Source organism: Colobus angolensis, unplaced genomic scaffold (genome assembly GCF_000951035.1).
Source record: "Colobus angolensis palliatus isolate OR3802 unplaced genomic scaffold, Cang.pa_1.0 Scaffold125, whole genome shotgun sequence".
In the NCBI taxonomy this organism is placed as follows: Eukaryota; Metazoa; Chordata; class Mammalia; order Primates; family Cercopithecidae; genus Colobus; species Colobus angolensis.
Window position 1 is genome coordinate 2848172 of NW_012113697.1, and position 12764 is coordinate 2860935.

The window sequence follows — 12764 nt, forward strand, 5'->3', positions numbered from 1 at the left end:
AGGGGCGCGGCCAGCTCGGCAGGCGGGGCGGGAGGCTGCATGGAGGGCGGGGCGCAGGACGCTTTCCGACCGGCCGAGGAGCCTCTTCGGGCCACCCAGTTTGTGTCCATGACTCTCACGCCCATGCTGGCGAGGGACACAAAGACACCGCTTACCCACGCGTGACAGATTACAGGTGACAGGCTCCCTCCCCCACATTCAAGCAGGTCCGCGTTGGGAGAAGAGCAGCGCAGCTTTAGCACCCCGGGGGCCCGGGAAGCGATGCATTGGGGGCTGTGCTCCCGGCGCCCTGGCTGTTCCCGGAGGCCAAGACACAGCCCTGGGCAGCCCCGGCCTGGCAAGAGCGGCCCCTCACTGAGGCAAGGAGCAGGGCACAGTCGGCAGCGCTGGCGACCACAAGCTGTGCTTCAACCCTCTGCCAAAGCCAGCTTAGGATGATGGCCCGGCAAGCTCCCTGGGTGTAAACTGCCAGCCTTCCTCACAGCGGTATGTGGCCTAACTGGGGGGCAGGGACACTCCTCCCAAGTGCAAGACGAGGTGGGAGGGGCAGCGAAGGGGGGAGCGTGGAACTGACAGCAGGAGACATCTAAATATGCATCCTTCTTTTTGTAACTTGGAGTCTAGCCCCAGCTCCACCACTGCTGGGACCCTGGCCAGGTCACACGTCTGCAGGCCGCTCCCGCTTGTCTACACAGCAGGGAAGGGGCTGCTTGTGCCTATGGTCCCTCTGCGCTCTGATTCTATTTTAATGATGGGCACACAGCTTCGAATCAGTCGGCCAAGCAACCAGACGCGGCGCATTCACCCTCTGGTGGAACTCACTACGATGCATAGGTGGCTCAGCTGAAGAGACTGAGCATGGCCTCATAGCTACCAGAGGATACCATACCTTTGGATTTTCCTAAGGCTGCAGGGACAGAAACATACAGATATTAGTTTCAAAAAATCTAGGCCTTCCTTTGGACATAAAGGTTGTCTTTCTGCAAGGGGTCTCTCTCCACGGTCCAGGGTCTTGGGGTGGGATTTGATTGTGCTATAAAATTAATACAATTTAGTTGGTCTCTCTGAAGTTGGTCTCTCCTATTTGTGTAAGTGCATGTCATAGCCTACCATGCACACAGGTAAAGAGAGCAGTTGAAGAGTTGATACCGGTGTGGCATGGGGAAGAAAGAGGCAGAAGGGAGAAAGAAATGGGTAAAAGTATTCATCTGCTCACTTTTTTTTTTTTTTTAATTTTACTTATTTATGGCCGGGTGTGGTGGCTCACGCCTGTAATGCCAGCACTTTCGGAGGCCAAGGCGGGCGGATCGTGAGGTCAGGAGATCGAGACCATTCTGGCTAACGTGGTGAAACCCCATCTCTACTAAAAATACAAAAAATTAGCCAGGCGTGGTGGCGGGCAACTGTAGTCCCAGCTATTCGGGAGGCTGAGGCAGAAGAATGGTGTGAACCCAGGAGGCGGAGCTTGCAATGAATCGAGATCGCACCACTGCACTCCAGCCTGGGCAACTGAGCGAGACTCCATCTCAAAGAAAATTTTATTTATTTCTTTATTTATTTGAGAGAGTTTCTCTCTTGTCACCCAGGCTGGAGTGCAGTGGCGCGATCTCCACTCACTGCAACCTCTGCCTCCTGGGTTCAAGTGATTCTCCTGCCTCAGTCTCCCGAGTAGCTGGGATTACAGGCACCCGCCACCACGCCCAGCTAATTTTTGTATTTTTAGTAGAGAGGGGGTTTCACCATGTTGGCCAGGCTGGTCTCGAACTCCTGACCTCAGGTGATCCACTTGCCTTGGCCTCCCAAAGTGCTGGGATTACAGGCGTGATCCACCATGCCCAGCCTTATCCACTCACTTCTAAGTTACACAGCCTAGAAGGTGGTTAGTTCCCTTTCCTCTGGTCTAGGAGGTGCTGCTGCTGTCATCCTCAGCCAAGGTTTCATTGACTAAGGTAAGGGCTCACATTTCTAGCATTAAGGGAAAGACAGACATTCATTCAGGGAGAAAACATACACTCCCAACGAGCATTTGTCTCTGTCACGTATCTGCACAGAGGGATAGGTGTATGAGGGCTACGATGTGCTCTCACCTCCTCCCTGCCAAATGGTCACCTACGCTAGTCAGAAGCACAAAACTATTACACCATGAAGTCCTGCTCACCTAGAAAGGTCATATTTACCTTGTAGAGGTGCAACAAGATTTAATAGCAGCAGAAGTTCAAGTCAGGAGATCTGGTTGTAGCAGGTAGGATGGTGGGATTTAGGTGCTTTACGGAAATATGGGGAGTGATGCTGAAACCAAACACACAGTGGAATGGGGATGGCTTCCTGATCCCCTTCCTTTCTAGGACCACCTTCTCACGTCTAGTACCATTGCTGCTATTTCTCATCTCTGCTGGATGGCTTCAAGGAGGCACCAGGGATGGAGGGAAAGGGGAGGGATGTCTCTTTCCCGAACCCAATAGTTTCCAAAGTCATCCGGGGTCTGAGAACCTTCTACCAATAAACAAACACTTCCTACAGGATATCCAGAAATGCTTTTGGAGGCCACTTGAAACTCTGGGACAGAATCTGGTTGCATCTCCTGGTATTTAAAGCAGGCTGCCGAGGATCAGCAAACTGTGGTCTGCAGGCTTCAGAATGTATGGGAATGAAAAGAACAAAGAGCTTAACATTCCTCTTGGGGAACGGAACTGATACCACTTAGTTGCAATGGCTGGTGAGGATTGCAGGCAAGTGAGACGTTTCACACGGTGACCAGCACAAGGAGCCCTAAAAATGTAAGTCCTACCCCATCTTCTCTTCCTTGCCCCTTTCTCTTCTACTTGAAAAAGGTTTTCCCACGTGGTGAGAAGGTCTGGGTCAGAGTTGGTGGGGGGTACCTTCTATTTCCCCAACAGTACCTTCTAGCATCAGGAATCTCAGACATCAGCCTCCTTGGTGATCTTCTGGTTTACCAAGGGGAGGTGTCAGGTGGGCATGGGGTAGGTACTGGGTGAGACTTGCTAAATAACACTGGCAAAACTTCAGAAGCTGAGAAATATGAGTTCAACATGCTACTTCTCCTCTTCCAAAGAGGCTACAGTGCCATATGCAATCACGACTTTCCCAGCTGAAATGACTTTATCGTAAGAGGGAGCATCAGATGTTCACTGTGAATTCACATCAAATGTTCACTGACATTTTCAGACAGCAATATAAATCTTTACACAGTAAATCAATCACAAAGGTAGCAGCAACGCTCTTAGAAGCCTAAAAGTGCATTTACCTTCCAAAGCAAGATGGTATACGTAAATGTTCAAATGTCTAGATAAAACTCAACCTGAAGACAGAAATAATAAAACTGCTCAGTGTGCTGCCAAGAAGGCGTATCTACTCACAGGTGGGGGATTCAACCAAAAGGTTATATCAGCAGTTCACAAGCTTCTGTTCATTGTCTTATTTCATAAAGAAACAGTAGCCAGAATCAAGGCACCGCTGCTGTTTCTTAAGAAAGGAGCAACACAGAAGTGGAATTAATAAAACATATCTGACTCCAGCAGACATCCCTGCATGGATACCTAAGGACAGACTAGATGGCAAAGATTTCCCATGCTTCTGCTGAAAACTGAGAACAATTTGGCTTTTCAATCCCTTTATAGTTGAATCTAGGTGGAAGCAAGATGCCACAGGCCAGCAAGAATGTCTGTGAAGCACAGGGTTTAGAAATCAATAAGCAGGAGGCACAAGGCCTCCTTCCAGCTTTTCTGTGACTCCTGGTGGTAGGAGGTAGGGAGCCTACAGAATCTGGGGAATGGAACCTGAGATGATTTTCTCCACTGCTTCTTTTCTTCTTTTCTTTTCTCTTCTCCTCTTCTCTTTTTTCTTTTCTTTCCTTCTCTTTCTTTTTTTTTTTTTTTTGAGACAGGGTCTTGCTCTGTCGCCCAGGCTGGAGTGCAGTGGCATGATCGTGGCTCACTGCAGCCCCAGCTTCTCGGGTTCAAGTGATCCTCTCATCTCAGCCTCCCGAGTAGCTTGGACTACAGGCACATGCCACCATGCCTGGGTAATTTTCATAATTTTTTTAGAGATGAGTTTTGCCATGTTACCCAGGCTGGACCACTGCTCTCTTTTAGAGTAAGACGACGAGGGACAGGGAATCCAGAGTTGTCACCGCTCATCACTGGGATGCACGGGGCGTGAGTCAGGTGACAAGTCCTCACTTTGGCAAGGTAGTCCCACTGGAGAACCATCTTCCCTGCCTGCCAACATCTTATATTTGCATAGGATTTATCATAATGCACACGTGGGTATTTTTCATGAGACAGTATTATGGAATAGGTTCTGGAATGACCTGAGTCTCTAGTCCCAGTTAACCATTCGCTGACTCAGTAGAGCTCTCTCTTCATCCATAGAATGGAGCTAATACCTCCCTTCCTGTTTCCGGCATTTCCATGAAGACAGTTTATCAATTGTTGAGTGCTAAGATATATTTAGCATACCCTTGCACCATGACCTGGTGGCAGAAGCTGAGTGGTCGGTCATACAGTGGGTTGTAGCAGGGTCTAGCTAGCTAAGCCAATGGTGTTTTATGGTGTGGACAAGCTGGAGATTCAGAGAATCAGATGACATCTTGATGGAGGGAATATAAAGGCCTAGTATCTGGCTCGTGTTTTTTGGGTATAACGTGGTGACTCCACACCCTCTCCAGCTCAGGACAGTAGGGCTTTGAAAGCAGAGAATTTGGGTATGAATCCTAGATTTTCCAATGACTAACTCTATAATATGGAGGAGTTCTATCAGATTATCCTCCGATCATCCTTTGTAAAATGGAATAATATGCTTCCTTTCTTTCAATTTGTTGTAAGGAGCCAATGAAACTGTGGCCATAAAGCCCTTAGCCCTGACTAAGAAATCAGTAAGATGTAGTGTCAGTGATAATGCTTTGTGCTTATAGGTACCAAGTGCATATGACTTGTTTTTAAGAATCTCCTCAGAGAAAGAAACAGAATGAACACAAGTCTAAAATATGTTGATAAAAGGGGGAAGAGGACACTCCACTGATTCAGGCACAGCACGATAGAGATGCTAGGAAGACCCCATCTGGCTCATGTCACCCAGATTTATGGGGTTTCCCATCAGATTTCTTCCCTTCCTAACAGTGGCCCTAAACATCAAAAGATTTTTGGGGTGAGTTCTCTGATAGAAATAGAGCATGGAGGCCGGGTGCAACGGCTCACACCTGTAATCCCAGCACTTTGGGAGGCCAAGGCGGGCGGATCACGAGGTCAGGAGATGGAGACCATCCTGGGTAACACGGTGAAACCCCGTCTCTACTAAAAAATACAAAACATTAGCTGGGCATGGTGGCGGGTGCCTGTGGCCCCAGCTACTCGGGAGGCTGAGGCAGGAGAAAGGCAAATGGCGTGAACCCAGGAGGCGGAGCTTGCAGTGAGCCGAGATGGCGCCACTGCACTCCAGCCTGGACTACAGTGTGAAACTCTGTCTCAAAAAAAAAAAAGAAAGAAAAAGAAATAGAACAGGGAACAAAAAATGGGGACTGGAGGTTATTATCAGTCCCATTTCCCTAGGTTTCTTAGTCTTGCAGGGCTCTGCTGAGTTGGATGAGCCAATCTGGGTTTCAGAATAGGGGATGCTAAAAGCCTACGTAGATGATTCCAGGCTTAAGGAACAAACGAATAAAGAGGGGATGCCTGCAAACCCTTGTAAGTCTTACTGCCCAACTCAGGTCATTGGGGCAGTAAAGGAGGCAGGAGTCATCTTGTCTGTAAAGTTCTTTGGAAAACAAAATACACTAGGGCGCAGAAGGCTCAGCCTGGAATGGTCACAGCACTTCCTGCTTACACAGGGTTTTCTACCTCCTGGGGAGCCTCCTGCAACCGTCAGCTGTCCTTGGCTGTTAGGATATTTTGTGCTTTGTCCCTAAGCCCTTGGTGTTTGTATATTTCGTGCTTGTAGAATTAGCTCAATTGCTCATGGTAAGGTGGAGACAGATAAAAACATGCAAGCACCTGAGGTGGCAAGGAAAAGGCTTGATCAGGACACCTCGTCAGTGGGCTCCGCCATGTTGCCACCTTAAAAACATGAGGATGTCACTAAAAAATCTGCTTGCTGTACTAACAACAGCTAACATTTACCGTGTGCTGAGATTTATTCTAAACACTTTGCAAGCACTATTTCATTTAATGCTTAGAATGACTCAAGTTGGTGCTTACCATGATTTCCCCATTTTGCATATGAAGAAACAGAGGCATTCAGAGTTGAGCAACCAGGATTTGAACTCAGAGAGAGCCTGATTCTAATGCTCAGACTCTGCTTATAGGGTTATTATTTTCACACAATGTAAGCAGGGACAAGTAGAAAGAGAAGAGCTATAAATGGCTCCTTGATGCTAGAGATGAAATGGCATGCTTCCTTTAAAGTCTACAACCTCGTAGACCACATAGGGAAAGGATTAGGCCCGGGACCAGTGGAACAACGGCTCAGGGTTCAAGAGGGAAGCAATGAAGTGATGTGTTGGTGAGGAGGTGCTCAGCGATCAACTAGAGCAGCCAAGGGCAAACTGGTGGAAGATGTTGTCTGCTCCCTTCTAAGCCCCACGAACTTAGAAAATGGGGTCATGCCTTTTACTCCAAGTGAGAAGGTCACTGGTATTGTGATGGGCCAAGCAAGGAAACCATGTAAGAAAAATGCCTTCCCAGGCACTCCATGATGGCAGGGTTCAGAATAAGCCTGTCTTTGTTCAGGAATTGAGGCAGGAGGGGAGCGTGGACAAATTCAGTTCCAGATATTGCAACCACTGTGAACAACAGTCTACTGCATATCAGCCCACTAAAAGTTATGGGTTATGCTATTCGGGAGGCTGAGGTGGGAGGATCATTGAGTCCAGGAGTTTGAGATCAGCCTGGGCAACTGAGCAAGACTCTATCTCAGGAAAAAAAAAAAAAAAAGCAAAAAGAGCTGTGGATCAGGATCTTCTGATTCACACTCCGAAGTCTAACCCTGGCCAGTGTCCAACCACTGACACACCCTGGATAGAGACCTTACAAAAATTAAAGAGAAACAAAGACCTGCCCCAGCAAAAAAAAAAAAAAGGCAAAGGCGGAGTAGGAGAAAGAAGAAGAGGGGGTAAAAAAAAAAAGGAGAAAAATAAGCCAAAAAAATATAAAATTTGGAAGATCCCAGCTCCAAGAAGAATAGGTAGCTATAGGTAGAATACACTTATCACCAGGCAGAATTTTGCTATGGACCATTCTAGCTGAGTTGTCTGGGGTTAGCAGAACAGATCGCTAAAGAACAGACATCTGCAGTGCTGTTTTTGACTCCCGGTCAGGAAGAATCCTAGCCAGAGGAGGTGTCAGCCAATATATGGCTGTGAAGTGTTCGAGTCTATAGAGATTTGGAAGGTTTTGGTTTTTGTTCTAGAGATCAGTGACATTTGGCAAAGGCTGGCCAAGAAAGAGGGGGCAGGGAAACCTGATAGTTTTCCAGATATCCACAGAAGCTTCCCGAACACCCATTGTAGACATGCATATTCAGGGACTGTAAGATGAACTGTGGCAGGCAACCACAGGGTCAGCACATGATGTCCTGGACAGTGAAGGTGAATGAAAAGGAGACCCAAAGCTCCTAAGACTTAGCCTGGCCTACACACACCCAGTAAGGCCTGAATTCAGTATTTTCCAGCTTTTCTGGGAGTAACTCCTCCCTTCAGTAAGTAGCAACCAAGTACCTTACCCTCTCTGGTACACATAAAGGCCAAGTCCTCTGACAACATTTCACACTTGCCCAGCATCCAACAATGTCTAACTCCAGGGGAGAAGGCTGATAAGGAGCCTGGACCAAAAACCTCCCTCTCCATGTAGACAACCCTAACCCAAAATAGGAGTCACATTTTCCATATTCACACGCAGACGACTTTCTAGGTAAGTTTGTCTTATCATAGGTTCAGGCTCTGAACTAAAATTATTGCATTACTTATCCATGACATAATCTGTTTCAGGGATTTTTTTTTTGAGACAGCGTGTCACTGTGTTACCCATGCTGGAGTGCAGTGGCGCTATCACAGCTCTCTGCAGCCTCCACTTCCCAGGCTCAAGGGATTCACCCGTCTCAGCCTTCTGAGTAGCTGGGACAATAGGTGCAAGCCACCACGCCTGGCTAATTTTTAAAAATTGCTTGTATAGGCCAGGCGCGGTGGCTCACGCCTGTAATCTCAGCACTTCGGGAGGCCAAGGAGGGTGGATCACGAGGTCAGGAGATCTCAGGAGCTTGAGACCATCCCGGCTAAGTCGGTGAAACCCCGTCTCTACTAAAAATACAAAAAATTAGCCGGGCGTGGCGGCGGGCGCCTGTAGTCCCAGCTACTTGGGAGGCTGAGGCAGGAGAATGGCGTGAACCCAGGAGGTGGAGCTTGCAGTGAGCGGAGATCGCGCCACTGCACTACAGCCTGGGCGACAGAGTGACACTCCGTCTCAAAAAAAAAAAAAAAGTTTGTATAGATGATGTCTCGCTATGTTGCCCAGATTGGTCTTGAACTCCTGGCCTCAAGCGATCCTCCTGTCTCAGCCTCCCATAGTGCTGGGATTACAGGTGTGAGTCATTGCGCCTGGCCTCAGGGATTTTAATGTGTTGTTCATCTCTCCACCACAGGATCGACACAGGACATCCATGTCTGCAATTACAAAAACAAGTCCCTTGGGGCACTGGTGTAGTTTATCTCAAGTTTTGTGATCTACTAAATTTGGGAAATGATGCATGCTACAGCCCCCTGTGGAGGTCTGTGGCTTGTAACAGCGTGTTAAAGACTCTAAAAAGTCATGCACTAAAGAACTGGCTTCAATGTGTTGATCAGGTGTTTCAGGAACTTATTAGACATCAGATTCTACCCTCCTCCCCACTCATAATACAATCAACCACCAGTGGAAATGGGTGTACCATAGGGCACAGCTCGAATTATCCTAGAGCTCTCACAATCAAGGGTGCCTTTTCCAAATTACTGAATATCTAGATTAAAGTCCACGTGAGTGGCACAAGCCCTTTGCAGTGCAACTCTCAAGGACAGTCTGAGAATCGGCTACCCACTAAACAGAGCTCAAGGGAGGCTGCTGGCCCTGGTGTATTTATCCCATAGACCTTCTGGGTTGCTGTCAACTGGCTCTGGTAGAGAATGCCTGAGGATCAGACCACGCTGGAGCAAGTGTAATGGCTGTAGGTGCGTCGGGTTTCAGCCCTGCAGAGAGGAGCTGTAGGTTGTTGGTCTTCTGAAAATCAAGGCCTGAGGTAGCCAGATCTCCATGGCAGATCGCCGGCCCATCGGGATCCAAGGAGGTTCTGATGGGGTCTATGGGGCAGCTTCACAGATGCTGTCAGGGCCTTGCCATCCGTGGGTTTCAGGCTATGAGAGGCTAGAACTAAGCAGGGGCAACAGAACAGATGGACAAGCCAGCAGGACAAGTGCAGGAGCAGGGGCCAGAGCCAGAAGGAAGAAAACAGACAGTAGGGAGGAAGGTACTGAGGAAACACAGAGGTAGGGAGTGGGCAGTGGTCTACTGAAGTCTCAGATGGGCATCTTGTAGGGCGTGGAGACAGAGAGGAGAGAAGGGCAAGATGGTAGCTATCCGATAGCTATCAAGAAGGGAGGGACACGATGCTAGGGAGGACGACACATTAACCATGGCGCTTCTATTCTGTTTTTTTGAGATGGAGTCTTACTCTGTCGCCCAGGCTGAACTGCAGTGGTGCGATCTTGGCTCACTGCAACCTCCTCTGCCTCCTGGGTTCAAGCAATTCTCCTGCCCCAGCCTCCCGAGTAGCTGGGATTACAGGCATCTGCCACCACGCCCAGCTAATTTCTTTGCTATTTTTAGTAGAGATGAGGTTTCACCATGTTGGCCAGACTGGTCTAGAACTCCTGACCTCAAGTGATCCGCCCACCTTGGCCTCCCAAAGTGCAGGGATTACAGGCGTGAGCCACTGTGCCCAGCCTGTCACTTCTGTTCTTGCCTCTGGGCTTCTCCACGGGTCCCTCAATAGTCCTGGCCCAGCTTCTCCAGGCTCATTCGGGGATGCAGCCAGTGGAGGCATCTGATAAATGCTTAGAGTCCAAAGCCCAATGCTGGCCATGGGTGCTCCCTGACCAACCAGCAAGAGAGTGTAGACACTTTGGCAAACTCTTTTGAAGGTGGTAGAAAAAACAAATTGATTTGACCAGGAAGTCTGGCACTGTCAGAGAAATAGAAGGGACTGTAGAGTTACTTTCATTTATTATTTAGGACTAATGACCTAAGACACACATTTCACTATTCTATAAACCAATAAAACAACTCAAACAAACAAACAAAAAAACACTAAAAACATAGTCTGCACCCAAAACTTCCTAAGAAGGAGTTTAAAAAGCACAGAAAACAGTAGTGTGATTTAATACTTTGTTGCTCAGAGTGCTGGCGGAGTTAGGACATCCTATATATCACACCAACACTCAATGGCTAAAGTAGGAAAGTTTTGATAAATAATAATAATAATAAATGTACCATTGCCAAATTCTTTATTCAGAGTGGCAAAATTATTCAGTGGTTCCCAATTCCAGCACATTAGAATCACATACTTATTCCAGGCCAGGACATTTAAATCAGATGGGGAGATTTGGGACAGGTGACAGGGTTGCAGGATTTTCTTTTTTTTTTTTTCTAAGCTTGTTCTGGCTATCTTTCTTATGTAACAAACTACCCTAAAACTTAGCATGGTTATCTAGATCACCAGTCTAGAGTTCTGGCAGGGCTGGCAAGGCGGGCCTGTCTGCACCCACAGCATTGGTGCAAGGCTGGCCTGTCTGCACACAGCATTGGCACAAGGCCAGCCTGTCTGCACACACAGCATTGGTGCAAGGCTGTCCTATCTGCACACACAGCATTGGTGCAAGGCCAGCCTGTCTGTACACACAGCATTGGTGCAAGGCTGTCCTGTCTGCACACACAGCATTGGCGCAAGGCCAGCCTGTCTGCACACACAGCATTGGTGCAAGGCTGTCCTGTCTGCACACACAGCATTGGCAGAGGTGGTCTGACTTGGGCTGAAGACTCCAGGATGACTCCTTCTCAGAGCTTGGAGTTGTGCCGGCTGTCAGGACAGTGCTCAGCTGGGCTTGAGGGCTGGGGAACTTCCATTTCTCTCCAAGGAGCTGCTTGGATTTCTATGTAGGATGGTACTGGGCTCCAAGACTGACTGTCCCCACAGACCCAGGAAGAATCTACAAGGCTTCTTCTGACCTGGCCTTAGCGGTCGCAGAACATCACCTCTGCCACATCCTACCAGAGCAACTCAGACTCGAAGGGAGGGCACTCAGACTCCAACACTCTCTGGGAGGACAATCAAAGCATCTGCTGCCATCTTTACCAAAGCTCTTGGTGTGGAGCTGCAGTGGACAATAGCATGGGCTTCCCGTGGGCTATCACAAGAACCATCCACAAGGTTGGTAAACAACAGAAATTTCTTTTCTTTTCTTTTTTTCTTTTTCTTTCTTTCTTTTTTTTTTTGAGATGGCGTTTCGCTTCTATTGCCCAGGTTGGAGTGCAATGGTGCTATCTTGGCTCATTGCAACCTATGCCTCCTGGGTTCAAGCGATTCTCCTCTATCAGCCTCCCAAATAGCTGGGATTACAGTCATGTGCCACCATGCCTGACGAATTTTGTATTTTTAGTAGAGACGAGGTTTCTCCATCTTGGTCAGGCTGGTCTTGAACTCCCGGCCTCAGATGATCCACCCACCTTGGCCACCCAAAGTGCTGGGATTACAGGCATGATCCACCGCACCCCGCCCAGAAATTGATTTTCTAAATAAATTAGAATCAGTATTACCAGGTGGAAATGAAGAAGGGAACAAGGCTTTGCTCCCTCTTCTAGCTACTGGTGGCTGTTGGCAATCTCTGGCTTGTGGCCATCTCTTCAAATTTCTCTCTGTTCCATCTTCACATTTCCTGTGAGTGTGCAGTAAAATCTCTCTCTGCCTCCTTCTTAATAAGGATGCATGTGATGTCATGTAGAGCCCATCTTGATAATCCAGAATAATCAATCTCCTTATTTCAAGAGCATATTCAAATACCTTTTTCCAAAATAAAGAAATATGAATAGTTTCCAGGGTTTTAGATCTATTTTTCTTTGATGGATGGGCATTATTTAAACTACCACAATGATGAAAAATGTATATATAAGATCCTGAATCGGACCCCAAGCCCTGCTAAAGAAACCCAGCTTCCTGCATCATTTTGAATCAGAAAGGCATCAGGACCAAAGCTCAGAGTTGTGAGGGGAGTAAGACGCTTTGTATGATACCTAGGACATAAAAGCCATCAGCCTAGGAAAGTGTCACTGACACATGGGAAACTTACCATTTCTTTGCAATTTTACCCAGTTTTTCTGCCTCTAATTTTCTTTTTAAATAAGTATCTGCTTTATTGATATATAATTCATATATATATATATATATATATATATACACATATATATATCTGTTTTTTTAACTTGGCCAAAAACCTTCAATAACATGAGCTTTAATTTGTCAGGGTTTCAATGAGCAGTGTGAAGACTTTAAAATGCATCTCAGATTTCAAAAGATCAGAAATGGGGCCAATATAGAGAACTGCCGTAATGTTACTAAGATAACACAGGGACTCAAGAGATGTAAATTTCTTCCCTCTCCCCCCAAACACCCATAACTTTAGGTTTCTCTTTAAGGTCAGGTAAGAACTGACCTTTTTTTTTTTTTTTTTT

General features: G+C 47.3%; 1 protein-coding gene across 1 annotated transcript in view; it reads right to left on the bottom strand.

The window, feature by feature from the left end:
• Positions 1 to 12764, bottom strand: part of ARHGAP44 (Rho GTPase activating protein 44) — a 208936-nt gene that overhangs the window by 21454 nt on the left and 174718 nt on the right. Inside the window, exons 17-18 of the mRNA XM_011933290.1 lie at positions 890 to 907; positions 1 to 126 (exon numbers count right to left, since the gene is read on the bottom strand). Coding sequence (XP_011788680.1) covers positions 1 to 126; positions 890 to 907 — 144 coding nt within the window. The remainder of the gene's footprint in view (positions 127 to 889; positions 908 to 12764) is intronic.